Raw genomic sequence first — 16,664 nt, forward strand, 5'->3', positions numbered from 1 at the left:
TTATGCATCGATGCTGTATAATAGTATAATAATTCCTTTCTGACTCTTTAAGTATTAGTATAATAATGTTTGTTGTAATCTTATGATGTAGACACTGCTTTCCTTGACTTGTTTTGTATATACATATGTTAACCTATAGTTATTTATTTATGTACTGCTGAAACCTCTGCAGTAATTTTGTTTATATGTAGATACTGCATCATTTAACATGCATTTTGTGTATGCATCTTATTTACTACTTTATTTTTCGAATAATCATGTAATGCTGTAGGACATCTTACCTATTTGTGTACTCTCTAGTAATTCTGTTTATATGTATTCTAAATTCTGTTTCTACTGCATTGCTCAATTTAATTTTCATCCATGCATATTGTATAATAATCCCTTTTTGCCTATTTTTGTATTGCTCTAAAGGCATCTATTATAATCTTACATATATGTAGATACTGCATTCCTTGGCTTAGTGTTTCATATATTATGTATTAATTTATATTGTTAACTATTTTTGCACTACTGTAATAACCTCTGAACTTTGTGTGTTGCTATGCCCTCTGCAGCAGTTCTGTTTACCTAGAGATGCTGCTTTGTGAAACTATTTTTCTGTAAATGCTAATGTTGTAACCTTTTAGTATGGCACAGTATGACCTTTGTAGTTTTTGTGCCAAATAAACTATAAACCAACCAGCAATAAAAAGACAAAAAGTATGAAAATATACAGGAACATAAAAAACTTCAGCTGCATTCTGAATGGAGAAGAGCCTATATAATAATCGAAATATTTCAGCTATTTAGGCACTGTTTTTAGAGAATATGGCAGATTAAATCTGGACAATGGAATAAGCAAAGTTGGTATGGTTGGGAGTCAATTGAATAAATTTATATGGAATAAGAATGAAATTAGCCAAAACACTAAACCAACAGTATACAAGACAGTGTTCAAAGCAGTTTTAAGTTATGGATCTGAGAGTTAGGTTAAAAATAAAAATTATATATAAAAAAATAAAAATTAAAGCACTTGATCAAAGATTAGAGACCATATATATATATATATATATATGAGAGTTCTGAGAAAAATTAGGAAACTGAACAGAGGCATTAATGGCATAATCATATTAAAAATGAAGACATTAGGAAAGAACTTGGCATTGTTTCTATTCAAGAATGTGTGAGCAGGGCTAATTTAAGGTGGTATGATCACTTAAACAGAATGGGAGCAGAAAGGTTAGTAAAACAGATGTTTGATAGGAAAAAGAGCTAGTGGAACACCAAAGTCTAGCTAGATTGATTCAGTCAGAAGTGCCTTAGAAGCACGAAATGTTACATATGACAATATTGGAGTGCTGACAAATAACAGACTAAATATGTAGAAGAATTGTTGATAGGAGATTATTAATAATGTAAACTTAATCATGTAGTGCTGTCATAGTAGCCTGAACCCTTGGAGGTACATATCAGGAAAATGATGATTCAACAATCAGAATGGTAAGTTCTGATAATTGTAGGGTTTGATAACTGAAATACAGCTACTACATGGTGCTTTACCAGAATCGGTTGATATGGAAGGGTTGGATAAACAGTAGATTACTGTACTACATAAAAGAACAGTGGCTTTCTCACTATAGCACTGATTCCATTTATTTAACATGATTTTTCAAATGCAATAAAATATTTGGGGAAAAAAAATTAATGGCAAAAATGTAAATTCAATAAATTTGTCTTATTTACAAAAAAAAAAAAAAAAACTTGTATTATCTATAATGATTACATAATTCAAAACTTACCTGTCGCAAAGAAGGAGAGGTACTTAGAGGTGACAAAAATTCTTTAAATTCATACTTCATTCGTATCCACCTTTCCTTTTCTTCCCTGAAATTAAATATATAAATAAAGATCGGACCTATATTAGTAGCTGCTTTTATTATTACTATGAACGTTTTAAAAAGAACTAAAAGATTCAGCTCATACTGTAACAGTTTCTTTTTTATAGTGATACTGGAAACTGATTTTGATACAACACAAATTCAAATTTTAGAAGACAAAGCCCATGTTGTGCATAGACAGTCGTTAGCTTCCTGTTCCATTGTGAAGTGGATTTTAGGGTGTTGGGTATTTAAATGTACTAAAAATGTATCCAATGTGTCTGGACTATGTGGCCAAATAGCAAACACTTCATCAACATCACATAGCATAGCAAAAACCACTGGTTTGAGAACGACTGTATTTATAGCTAGCTTTTCCAAATGTTCTATGCAGAAATTGGCTAAAGGGGAGAAATTGGGGGAGCCTGTTACTGTCCCATCTGGTTGTTTGTACATCTTACCTTTCCATGTAAAATAACCTGCATGTACTGTAAATTTAAATAGTTCAAATATATCCAGGAGAAAATGTGACTTTAGTAAATCAAAGGTTTCGATTAACGATGCATTCATATACCAACACTAATCATTACGTCTGAACTTTAAATATATGGTATTCTAAAATACTTTTTAGGTGGAGGGAGAATTATTTGTGAGGATGGCTAGCAATTTAGCTAAATGATTAGCAAATGTGCATGTGGGATTGTTTATATCATCTACAATAGGGCATAGGAGTGTACCTTGTTTGTGAATTTTAGGTGCTCCATATATTCTGGATGTTTTAACAAGAAAAGGCTTGAATTTGCTAACTGTTTTTTTAGCCAGGAAGTGACCTTTTTCAATAATTTGCAAACTTTATCCTTTGGAGAGGTAGTAGATCATGATCAATAATTTGGTATGTAGACTGGTCTTGTAAAAGTATGTGCATTTTGTTTTCATATTCAACTAAATTCAAGTTTTTCAAGTCCGATCACAGATGCCATGGATGGTGAACCAATTACATATGAAGAAATAGAATACGATCTAAGTCAAATGAAAACACACTTAATCACCTAAAGGTTATTTTGAATAACATGTGATACAGGATACATTCCTGATGATCTAAGGAAATCCGTCTTTGTCACTATTCCCAAAATTCCAAGAACTTTTGAATGTTCTGAATATAGACTAATAAGTTTAACAAGCCATGTTACAAAATTACTACTGAGAATAATCCTAGAAAGAATAAAAGGTACTTTGTCAGTAGAAATAGAAGACACTTAATCAGGTTTTCAAAAAGACAAAGGTACAAGAGAAGGAATTTTCAATTTGAAAACATTATGTGAAAGAAGCCTTGATAACCATAAAAGCATATATCTTTAATAAATTTAGTTTAATCCTTTATCCAAGTATAAGCAAACAAAGTTTGTGCAACACCAGGCAACTCCGAGCAAAGGTGGACCAAGCTCTCATCATTCCTTGTCTCAGTATCTCCCATAATGCAAAGCACATCTCCTTGCGGACATATATACTGCTATGCATTAAGGGAAGGACCACTACCCAGACTGGTTTAAACTTTTATTGAAGTCTCGTCAGTGGGAGGCAGACCCAAACGTGGAGATACTAAGGAAGAAGCAATAGGAGAGGTCATATTTACCTATACGAGTTTCCAACAGGTGTACCACCTTATTATTGAATTACTCTGGATTTATAGAAAGATGTTGGAAGTTTATTTTGCACTTGGTTAGACTATAATAAATTTAGTTTAATCCTTTATCCAAGTGTAAGCAAACAAAGTTTGCACCTGAAAATATCTTCAGGACTGAGGTAAGGTAGTGCAACACCAGGCAACTCCAAGCAAAGGTGGACCAAGCTCTCACCATTCCTTGTATCAGTATCTCCCATAATGCAAAGCACATCTCCTTGTGGACATGTCTTTACCTCAGTCCTGAAGATATTTCAGGTGCAAACTTTGTTTTCTTACACTTGGATAAAGGATTAAACTAAATTTATTATAGTCTAACCAAGTGCAAAATAAACTTCCAACATCTTTCTCTAAATCCAGAATAATTCAATAATAAGGTGGTACACCTGTTGGCAACTTGTATAGGTAAATATAACCTCTCCTATTGCTTCTACCTTAGTATCTCCACGTTTGGGTCTGCCTCCCACTGACGAGACCTCAATAAAGGTCGAAACTGGTCTGGGTAGTGGCCCTTCCCTTAATGCATAGCAGTATACATGTCCACAAGGAGATGTGCTTTGCATTATGGGAGATACTGAGACAAGGAATGATGAGAGCTTGGTCCACCTTTGCTCGGAGTTGCACCACCTTACCCCTCAAGTCCTAAAGATATTTTCAGGCGCAAACTTTGTTTGCTTACACTTGAATAAAGGATTAAAGTAAACTCATTATAGTCTAACCAAGTGCAAAATAAACTTCCAGCATATATCTTTGTTTTATTGATTACACCAAAGTATTTGATTCAACAGATCACAAGAAATTAATACATATCCTACAGAATAACGGGTTAAAAGGAAAAGATCTATGTATAATTACAAATATATACTGGAATCAAATGGCCTCAATAAGATATAAAAATCACATTCTGACAACTTGAAATCAAAAAAGGAGTAAAACAAGGATGTGTCTTATCACCCTTACTGTACAATATATATAGTGAGCAAGTTTTTAAAAATATTTCAGAACTAAAGGGTGTAAAAGTCAGGGGCAGGCACTTCAACAACTTCAGGTAAGCAGATGACACAGTCCTTGCAGCTGAATCTGATCTTCAAAACTTAGTCACAGAAATTTACAACAGAAGTTTAGACATGGGATTAATTATCAACCTAAAGAAAACAAAGTGCATGATTATATCAAAAGAACCAATAAATAAAAAACTAAACATAACTGTTAACAAAAATAAAATTGAACAGGTTTGGTCTTTTATATATTTGGACAAATGTTTACAGACAGAGAAAATTCTCTTAAAGAAATAAAAAGAAGAATAAAGATAGCAAGAAAAGCCTTTATTGATAAGAAAACTGTTCTAACATCCAGACATTAATACAGACACAAGAAAAAGATTAATAAAATGGTATATCTGGTGAAGCCTTCTCTACAACAGTGAAACTTGGACTCTAAACAAGGAAACAGAGAAAAAAATAGAAGCTTTCGAAATGTAGATCATCAGAAGAATATCAAATACCATGGACAGAAGAAAATAAAAAACGAAGATCTTTTAAAGAAAGCAAAAATGAAAAGAACATTAATGAAAATAATTAAAGAACGAAAACTTAAATATTTTGGACATCTAACTACACAAGAAGGCATTCAGAAATTAATATTGGAAGGGAAACTGGATGGAAAAAGAGGGAGAGGTAGACCAAGGAGAATGTGGCTTGAATTACCATAAATGTTCCAGAGCAGCAAAAGAAAGAAAAACGTTCCGTGATATGGTTGACAACCTCCTTCTAGGGGATGACACTTGAAGAAGATGGATCATGATCTATAATTTGGTATGTAGACTGGTCTTGTAAAGTATGTGCATTTTGTTTTCATATTCAATTAAATTCAAGTTTGTCAAGTCCGATCACAGATGCCACGGTCTGTAAACTATTTTATTCAATAGGAAAATGAGGAATTTTGATTTTTTTGCTACTTTTTGTGACAAAATGAGTCTTTTTTCATTCTTTCTTTTTTGAAAAAAAAAAAAAAAAAACATTGCTCAAGTTATCTTGAAGTTGGCATCATTAAAGAAGCAGTAGTTTGTATGCCAACTACGAATTATCTCGTATTGCCCCTTTTACCAGTTCTACTTATCACTGTGTATTGTTTCACTGCAGTGGCTTCTGTGAAACCTTGAGTTTGTATGACTGAAAAACACCAGCGAGAAACGAGATATTTTTGCCCAGTTTGTGAAGAAAAACCTGCCTTATGTGTGGAAGAATGTTTCAAAAATAACATGCATAAAAATATTTTATATACCTTGTTTTTTTGCTACTAGAAAACTTTTAGTTGAAAATGTGAATGTTTTTTATATTCTGAATAAATCCATTTTATTTGCGACTTGTTTCATTTCCCTCCACCATCAAGGCTTTGAACGGACTTGCCACAGACTCCCAATACATATAGTTAGCATGTATTTGCTACGAGAATGATCGTAGTTGGCATTATAGATTGTCCCAGCCACTATGAGATAACTTGTAGTGGGCATCTTAGTGACAAACTGCCAACTACGAGTTATCTTATAGTTGACAGTCAACATGTTAAAGATAAATATTCTTTATCCACACACTTCAAATCCCATTAACTTTTCTCTGTACTTAGATATATAAACCAAGGAGTACTTATATTTGGTATAAGTAATCTCAGGATAATTTCTTTTTATAGCAGTAAGAAAAAAGTTGGACTAATTTTCATGTGCAAATTTTATAATTTCGATGAGTTCAAAGGACTTACCTCACCCAACAAATAACAGGGTATAAATATATTGTATATTTTAGTATCATTAGTGTGCTAACTTTTCAATCCAGCAACCCAGCTCTATAAGCTAAAGCCATTTAAAACCTTCAGTAAGCAGAGTGGTGATCTCACACCAGACAATGACATTCTAACACCTAAAGATGTACAGAAGCAGCCAAACATGTGGTAAGATTTCCAACCACTCTCCAACAAAATAGGCTGGAGGGCGATTTTGCTATCCACTCAGCCAACCAGGCTGGCTTTAATGTTGTACAAACAAATCTGCTCATTTATTCAATAAATTTGTTAATCAGCTAACTTTTGCAGGCATAGACTACTGTGGCTAACTGGTTCAAAAGATATATTTCGGTGATTACACCACATTTTTTATTATTCAGTTATACAAAATACTGAAATAATAGTTCCCGATAAGTTTCGTAAATCGTAGGATTTACATCTTCAGGGGGTAAATAGTATAACTTAAAGTTTAAACAAGAGAATTAATAAATACAAATCATAACCGTCTGGCTATTCATAAACTCAAAAAACAGAATGCAGATATAAAACGTTATTGACGTTGAACAATAGTGGACGATGGCATGTGTTCTTGTTCATACAGTCCGAGCTCAGATTGAGGGAGATTTTTTATTAGAGCTGACCACACTTGATGGAGAATTAAACTTGATTTTTATTGCATTGGGTTGGGTTTTTTAGCATATTAGCAGCTTCTTTAAATTTTCTTATATAACTGTTGTTTTCTATATGACATCGTTTTTTGCCAGAGTACATAGTGTCCAGTGGAAGTGGTATGGAAAGCAAGACCCGTTTTTTGTTCTCTTTTGTATTGTACGTCTTTTTGGTGTTCAGCCATGCATATTTCTCCAGATCTTCCTGTCTGTCCTACATAGCAAATCCTGAGAGAGCAATGGATTTTGTAGACTCCTGGTTTTTTAAGAGGATGATGAGGTGGTTTTGGTGGATGTAGGAATCTTGAGATTTTTTCCATAGGAAGGAAGGCTACTTTTATGTTGTGTTTGTTCATTAATTTGGCTAGCTTATCTGTAACATTTTTGATAAAAGGAAGCGAGATTGCGTTTTTGTAATCCTGTTTTTTTGTGTTGTTAGTTGGAGGGATTTTAAGGATTCTCTTGATTGTTTTTGTTTCATATCCATTCTGTTGGAGGATTTGTGTTAAGTATGTTAGTTCTTCATTACATCTTTCTTGTGTGCTGGAGATATTGTATGCTCTGTCTCAAAGAGTTTTAATTAAGCTTATTTTTTGTGAAGGATGGTGGTGTGAGGTTGCATTTAGAAATCTTCTAGTGTTTGTTGGCTTCCTATATACTGAGAAGGAGAGTTTACTTTCTTCATTAACTTCTAATAGAATATCCAGAAAAGGAAGTTTTTTATTTTCTTATTGTTCTAAAGTGAATTTTATGGAGTTGTGCAAATTGTTGAGATAATCTTTGAAATTGATAAGTTCATCTGTTGTTACATTGAATATGATGAAAATATCGTCCACATAGCGTAGCCATATTTTTGGTTTTTTATGGTAATTCTTAAGAGCATTGTTTTCAATTTTTCCATAAATAGGTTTGCTAATACCGGTGATAATGATGAACCCATGGCCAGTCCTCCTTTTAGTTCCCAGATTCTGCCTTGATAGGTGAAAAAAGTATTGTTTATACAATGTTTAAAAAGATTTAAGATGTCCAGAGGGAAGAGGTCTTCTAGGAGATTCAAAATTTCTTTCTCGGGACGTTTGTAAACAAGCTAAAAAATGTGGTGTGATCACCGAAATATACCTTTCAGCTAACTTTTATTACAGCAAACTGGTAGGACCAGAATAGTTATAAGTGGCAGTTTTTATTTTTTTTATTAAACTAGTCTTTCTAACGAAAAAGAAGGGCCCATCTAATTATGCCATGAAAGTACCAATTAAGATAATACAACACATCTATAATTACCAATTGCAATAAGAAAAGCAATATATTTGAAACGAATTACATAAGTTGAGCTGGATAGTGTTGGGTTACTTGAAATTGTAGCAGAGGTAACAATAAAGGCTGTGAATACAGTGTATTGTATTGTTCATGACTTATTTTTCACGGTATTAACAATACCACACACACTTTTATCACAAAGATGTTTTATCAACACTTATATTCCGCTGATTTTCAACTCAGCATCATCAGAGCACAACACACTTGTATACGTGACAGTGAGTGAGTGAAACTATATAATTGCAAAAGATCTAAAGTCCTATTTTTGGCACCCTCTAAAGGGAAAAAAAAAAAAAAAAAAAAAAGCAGCTATCCAGGAGTTTTTCTTAGGATAACCGTCTCCCAAATTTTTGGCAAATTAATGCAACCATATTTATTAAGGTTGGGAGAATACTTCAAAGCCATTGCTGACTCAAAAAAATAATCTTTCAGATCTATAACGACTCCTAAATAGCGCATTCGTTTTCCTCCATGTAATCCTGTGTGAAGGAGAGTCCAAAGCGTGGTCTGCCAGTCCCGACTTCTCATAGTAATAGCAGAGAATGTATCTTTCATGTTCTTCCAAGCGGATGTTCACTGATCTTCCTGTTTGCCCATAATAGGTTAAGTCACAGTCACAAGGAACTGCATACACTCCTGGGTGTGCTAAAGGGTGAAGTTTATCCTTAGGCGAGCAGATCAGAGTTGCCAGCTTGACATGAGGTTTGAAAGTGGTGCGAAGGCCATGTTTCAACAATACTTTGGCTATCTTTTCCGATGTATCTCTGATATAGGGAATAGAAATGGTCATGTTGTATTCTTGTGTATTAGGGGAGGGCAGAGTAATGGGCCTATGTAGTATTTTATCTATTTTGTAGGGATTGTAGTCGTTGGCTAAGAACGTATGGTGCAGATATTGGAGTTCTGTGGTCAGAGCCGTATCGTTAGAACAAATGGCTCTGGCTCTCTGTGTAAGTGTTTTTAAAACGCCATACTGATGGACTGGATGATGATGTGATTGTTTATGTAGGTATATCTTCCTGTGTGTGTGTAAGCTTTCTATAAATAGAAAAAGATAGTGATCCATCTGAAAGGCGGGTGACTAATGTGTCAAGAAATGGTAAACAGTTATTTGATTCTTTTTCTACTGTGAAGTGAATTTTGGGATGTTGGCTGTTTAGGTAGGTGACAAAAGCATCCAAAGTGTCTTGTCCATGTTGCCAGATGGCAAACACATCATCTACATAGCGTAACCACACTTGTGGCTTGTATGAAAATTACTGAAAAAAAGTGACATTATGGCCCAAAGAAATCATCAGGAAAATAAAATCAATTCATGTTAAACCACCCCGTATTTATGGATTACCAAAAATCCACAAAACTAATATCCCCCTACGCCCCATAGTCGATAGCATAGATAGTCCCACATATAACTTGGCCCAGCATTTAGCCAAGTCGCTTGCCCTCCTTACTGGCAACTCCTCTACTTTTGTAAAAAAATTCAGTCCATTTCAGAACACTGGTTAAAAATCTAATCCTAAAAGATTCAGACATAATGGTTAGTGTCGATGTCATCTCCTTATTTACCAATGTACCACTTATAGACACTCTTGATTTAATCACGTCTAAATTTCCCCCTGATATTTTTGAATTATTTCAATTTACCATGAATGCAGGTTACTTTACATGGGGAGGAAAATTCTATAAACAGATTAATGGTACTGCTATGGGTCCCGCCCCTCTCTCTCCCCATTAGCAAATTTTTGCTAACAGGGGAGAGAGAGGGGGGGGGGGCCCCGGCAACAATCACAATGTAAATATTTGAAAACGAGAGACTGACAATGGAATATATGCCACTGGCTTCTTCATATGCTAGATGTTTTATGAAAGAGGGCCATACTTGGTGCATTATCATGCCTTGTTTCTTGTTGCACTATTGTGGATGTTTTAACATTTCTGCTGCCTCACTGAATGCCCTAAGTTGACATTGTAATTAGGTGGATAATATCAGTTTGCACCCCTGTTGGGGTTTTCATTACAGATTCCACCCCCCCACACACATCTTTGAAATGTTCCGACATATCTCTTCTGATCTGCTTTGTCTGTCCTGTTTCTTAAATGGTGGATGGCAAGGTTTTTGACACCTAAGGATATTAGACATCTTATTGAGGAGATAGAAGACAATTTTAATACACTTTTGACATAGCAACTTTGAAATCTTGTTCAAACATGAAGTAGTATTGTGGAAGTGAAATGAAACGATCCCCATAAATTAGTTTCTAATCAAGTGTGTTCAGAGAGTCAACAGAGACGATAACACTTTCGCAACAAGAAACAAGGCAAGATATTGCACCAGGTATGGTCCTCCTCATAAAACATCTAGCACATGTGGAAGTCAGAGGAGGTGTACATAATGCCACCAATATTAAGCATCTACATAGCACAGGTGCACATTGCATTGTTAGTCTCTTTTTTTTGAAATATTCATATTGTGATTGTTACCTGTTTGTAGCTTATTTTATATTTTATTCACTATCTCTCCTGATGATGTGAAACAGTTATTTTATGAAACTAGCTGAATGTGTGACTAAACAATTATTACTAAATTTGGAATTATTTTATTACATTTATTATCAAGTTGTCCTATGTGGTTTAATACTGGCATTACAATTTCATCATGTCCTCATACTATGGAAACCTTTGTAATGAGGATAAGGTTTCTTTTCATGGATTGACATTTATCTCTGGCATTAAGCCTCTAAATTCTTGATACTAACCACAAGGAATGTGCTTCAGTTGATCAATGAGCTCTCTCTCAATGACTTATTTAAACTGCTACCACGTAGTCTATTTTAGTCTATGTCACCTCTGTAATTATTTCCATGTGTGGCAACCCAGAACTGACATCCATTTCTCCACTTTCTAAATCCTCCTCCTATCCTCATCTGTCTAGGATGGGTAAAGTCCCCTCCTAATGAGGGGTTTACTGGCATATTAATGCAGCTGGTTCACCACTCCTCTGCTGCATCCCCTAGGGCAATATATTTCTGACTGTATCTGCATGTGTTCATGGGGCCGGTTTGCCTGCTTGCGGGATGAAAAACCCCAGATAAACTAAAGAAAAAACCCTACTGTCCACGCCCAAGACAGTCTAACTTGGCTATGGCTGAGGAAGATCCTTGAGCTCCTCGGGAATCGAACCTAGGACACTCCTTCCCCAGGCATATGGTTGTGAAGCGCATGAGTAGCAACTTTCCTTTTATAGTCCAACTGTAAATCCATTGTGCCTCCTTCTCTTTCATTGTATTTGCCTCTATTCCCTGAAAGTCATTCTCATCATCCCAACAACTACTATAGTCTCCATCTTTTAAAGAAACATCAATAGGTTCCTTCTTCCACCTCTTGTCTGCACTTATGTTATAGGTTCTCTAGCTACTTGTGTATGAGAAAGAAGTCTTGTAATTAATCTTACACCAAAACAGGTCTTCTGGTTCTGATGCTATCTTTATAATGGTACTCAAATGTTTGGTCTGGATAATTGATTTACTCTGCTGAGAGACATATTTTTGAAACAGATTAAATGACTATAAGCCAAGAGATAAAAAACAGAAACATTATTTTAGTGTTTTTTCTATTTTTTTTATCTTTTGGCTTATAGTCATTTAATCTGTTTCAAAAATGTGTGTGTGAAAGAGAGAGCAGAATGAATTACAGTAATATGTAGTTAATGTGAACAGTATACAAATGAGTTCAAGATATAACATGTAATGTTGCTGGCTACAACCTCCCATGATTTCCATGGTGGTTAGTAATAACAGGGAATTATATCTCGAAATATTATTAACTTTATATTTGCAACACAAGACATTAATTTTTTTTTCGAGTGCAACCATGTTGAATTATCTTGAAATCCAAAATCATTTATAAACGTTTTTACTCTAAAATAGTTATGTCATTGAATTTTTAAGTTCTGCATAGATATAATTCATTTTTAAGTTCTGTTATTACCCAAATTTATATTTGGGTAATAACAGTGGCAGGGAAAGAAAAGAGTAGGTATAGTATTTAACACTAAACATAAAGATAAACTTGAATGACAGGCAGTTTAAAGTAGTGATGTAAACAAATTTCAAAATGAGAAATTGAACAAGGACAATAACCAAAAAGCTGGGAGAGACAAGTTTTATACTAACCTGCTTGAGTTAGGAGTAGGTTTTGCATTTCCTTTGGTGTTTCCTTCCCATATACTATTGACTAGGCTATTTCCCAAAGACATCATCACACTGGTATGCTCAGGCCTATCAGATATAATATTCATTAAGAATTACAGATAATTCTAATAATAATAACTATAAATTTATATTTGGGTAATAACAGTGGCAGGGAAAGAAAAGAGTAGGTATAGTATTTAACACTAAACATAAAGATAAACTTGAATGACAGGCAGTTTAAAGTAGTGATGTAAACAAATTTCAAAATGAGAAATTGAACAAGGACAAAAATAAGTCTTAATGTCCAAGAATTCTAACAGGGAAGAAGTAGAGAAATCATTGCAAGTCATTAGAAAGCAAGTGACATAAAGGAGAAGCTGCTTGTTGTTGGAGACCTAAATAGCAGAACATGAAATGAAACTTAAACAAAAAGTTTTTTTGGGAAAATTTGGAGAAAAGAGCAGAACTAATGATAAAAATAATAGCAACTGATGGAATTTTCTTCAGGATATGAGACAATTAAGAGCCTGTTAATTGTAGAATAGAAAGTTTTACCACTAGGTTACAAAATATATGATTAAGAAATGATATTTTTGTTTTAATCCTTTATCCAAGCAAACAAAGTTTGTATACATGAAGTATTTTCTAAACTAGCCTGTTTGCATATAGCAACTTTTGATTTCATATTAACTGCCTTAGTATCTCATCCCTAATGCAATTAGGGATGAGATTCTTAACAAGAATATAATTTCTTGTTAAGAATAATAAGATTTTTAATTGTCTTGGTGATTAAATTATCATGAATTACCAAATGTGCAAGCCTTTCAGAGATTGCATCTTTTAAATTATTGTATAATACCAATGCAATTCGTGCTGAAGATTATGCAGGCTTCTGTCATTCCATCATTTTCAAACCACCTTCAAAAGCTTCTTCTTAGTGCAAGCATTTGTCTGTTTGCTTGGTGAGTTAGTGATCTCATGACTTTTCATCAAAATTCCACAACAGATCTCGATGTGTTGCCATATTGCATCAATGTGCTTGCCACTCTAACAACTCATTATTCACTACTGTCCAAGAGAAAAATCTAGACCTGACCTTATCTGGATTAAACCTTTATTCTCCTCTCCTGCCATGGCATCAAAAAAACCCCTCCATATTAATTCTATAAGATTCAAGATCCTCCAAACTTGCATTTGTATTCTACTCTTTTTTAGTGACCAAATTTTGCAACTTATAACCTACATATTATTATATGGTAACCTCCATGGAGTCAACAGACTCATCATGGGAGGCCCACTCAACCAGCAATATGTTTATTGTAATGAGCTTTGAAGTTATTTACATCACCTGCACTCACAACTCTCCATGTAAAAAAATTACTTCTCAACCCCCTTCTTCACCACATCCCTATACTACTTCCAGGGATGGCCTCTCATTCTTCTCATCTTAAGATCCACTCTCTTTATAATTTCTTCTGTATTAATCTGATATAATCCCTTAACTTGAAAGTCTCTATCATATCTCCACTTTTCCTTCTATCCACCAACCTCTGTAATCCACATTTTCTCGCACGCTCTTCATAACTAACACTCCAGAGTCCTGATATCATTTTAGTTATTTGTCTTTGGACCCTCTAGTGTTTCCAGAATCACAATGAAAACTGGGTGACCAAATCTGAGCACAATAGTCCATATGTGGCCTGGCCAATGCCTCAGATGCCCCACCACCACCTTATCCCTGCAGGTCAATGTACACTATCTACCAATAATTGTCCAGACACACCTGTTATTCAAAGTTATGGAACATTCCAGGTTTGTTAATAGCATAAAAACCAGTGTGCAAATAGTAGGAAGCAGTATTTCACTGCTACAATGAAATACTGCTTCCTACCAGTGCACAGATAGTAGGAGTAGTGTGCCCTCCCATAATGAGGGCACACTACTCCAGTATTTCACTGCTACAATGAAATACTGCTTCCTACTATCTGTACACTGGTAGGAAGCAGTATTTAATTGTAGAAGTTAAATACAGGTGGTATGGCAACATGACGTGAACTCAGTCACTGCGAGAGAGTTGTCATCGTGGGCTGTCACATTGGTGGTATGTCTGTGTGTGCCATTGCCGCTCAACTGGAGCATCCAAAATCCACAGTTGGCGATGTGATCAACAAATAGAGACATTCTGGCATCACTAGTGCAGGAAAACACCCAGTGTCACTGTCAAAAATGACTGACAGGGACAGGAGGGTATTAAAACAGGTAGTACACACACACCTACATCTTGCCATCAGACTGGAAACGGGTGAACTTTGATTCATCACTCCAGAGTACCAAAAACCAGCTACACTCGGCACAGACCATCCGTGATGAATTTCAGAGCATCAGTAATACTCCTCAATTCCCTTCTTCACCACATCCCTATACTACTTCCAGGGATGGCCTCTCATTCTTCTCATCTTAAAATCCACTCCTGGTGAGCACTAATACTATATGAAAAGAACTCCATTTACTGGGTCTCCATGGAAGAGTAGCAGTGCCCAGGCCGAACATCACAACAACATGGCTCATCTTCCCTGGTGCAAAGAGAGTGTGAACTGGTCGATACTCTGGAGCAATGAATCAATGTTCACTTGTTTCCAGTCTGATGGCAGGATGTAGGTGTGAAGGCAGACTGGTGAATGCATGTTACCATAGTGTGTTGTACCCAGAGTAAAGTTTGGTGGTGAAGGAGTAATGGTGTAGGGTGCATTCAGCTGGTTTGGAGTGAGATCAGTGGTCATTGTCTGTGGTTCCATGAAGGCAGCTCAGTAACCTGATATTCTGGATAATCAGGTGCTGCCTCACTGTGGAATTTTTATGGAACGGACCCATGTTACAATGAAGACGATAATGCCTCATTCCACAAAGCTGCCGCTGTTATAGAATGGTATGAAGAGATGGGTGTTAAATGGCTGCCCTGGCCTGTGCAGAGTCCTGACCTCAAACCCACTGAATACCTGTGGGATGAATTGGAGCGGCAATTGAGGTCCAGAGCAGCACTTCCTCAATCTGTTGCTGAACTCAGTGCTGCTTTGATGGAGGAATGGAGAAAAATTCCACCTGATGTCCACCACACACCAGTGGAAAGCCCCCTCAAAGGGAGGGCGCAGGAGGTGATCAAAGCCAAAAGGTGGACATACCTGATATTAGGGTTTGCTTGCTGGTATCAACTGTCAATTGCTAAAGTGTCTGGCAATTATTGGTAGATAGTAGACTTTTTAATATGGCAGCAATACAATGTGCAGTCTTTGCAACACATGTGAGGTGCCATTGGAACTTTAGTCCACTGTCCACCATCATTCCAAGATCCAGAATCTCGCCCATCATCAGATGGATGAGATTCTACAGCTCCACCAATACAGTATGTAGCCTTATGTCTCTGTATCCCAAAGTGCAATGCCTTGCATTTATTAACATTAAAACTGCAACTGCACTCATTGTCCAAGCTAAAAGCCTCAATATAATCAATGATTATATTGATTATTATAATCAATAATAATTATTATTCAATATAATTCCTTATATTGAATTGACATTCAGTATAAGGAATATAATCTGTTCTTGTAAAATTGAAGAAAAAATCATCACATTTGATTTTGTCTGTAATTCTTGGATTGTAGCCATTTAGAGAATCTTCTTAATGGCACAGATTTCCTTTTGAAAAGATGCTGCCAGCAAACAGATTATGTGGGCTCTTGCTAGTAATGATTTCATAATGCCATATATCTGCAAGCATGGTAAGTTGGTGACAGACAAAGTAGGTTTGAGGTAGACAGAAGTGGTGAGAGAACCCTTTACTTCTCATTGCATAAGGATATCAAGAAAGATAGTTTTGACTATTTCTAAGGTGAATTTAATTCTGGGATGCAAGTTCTTTATTTTCTGTAACTTCCATTTCTTGATGGGAGTTCTTCAGATGGCAAAAATATCACCCCTATAATGAATCCAGAGGAGGGGGTGGTGTCAGAATTTAAATTGGATATTTTCTACTCTAAATGTTATACATAAAAGTTGGCTAGAGTTGGAGATAGTGAAGAACCTATCACAATTCTTTCTATTTGTCTATAGTTTTTCCATTCTGAGTTCTGGATCAAGCTAAATCTTTGCATGGATGCACTTTCAAATTTGAATA

The 16,664-nt window shown here is 35.3% G+C and overlaps 1 protein-coding gene across 3 annotated transcripts in view; it reads right to left on the reverse strand.

Moving 5' to 3' along the window:
* LOC150098898 (centaurin-gamma-1A-like) overlaps nt 1–16,664 on the reverse strand; it is a 273,420-nt gene that overhangs the window by 38,794 nt on the left and 217,962 nt on the right. For all 3 annotated transcript variants that reach the window (XM_090404607.1, XM_090404608.1, XM_090404609.1), the window contains exons 17-18: nt 12,476–12,580; nt 1,782–1,866 (exon numbers count right to left, since the gene is read on the reverse strand). In XM_090404607.1, the coding sequence (XP_090260733.1) occupies nt 1,782–1,866; nt 12,476–12,580 (190 nt within the window). The remainder of the gene's footprint in view (nt 1–1,781; nt 1,867–12,475; nt 12,581–16,664) is intronic.

Source organism: Typopeltis vanoorti, chromosome 15 (assembly GCF_054136105.1).
Source record: "Typopeltis vanoorti isolate ZY-2024b chromosome 15, IOZ_Tvanoo_1.0, whole genome shotgun sequence".
Taxonomy (NCBI): Eukaryota; Metazoa; Arthropoda; class Arachnida; order Uropygi; family Thelyphonidae; genus Typopeltis; species Typopeltis vanoorti.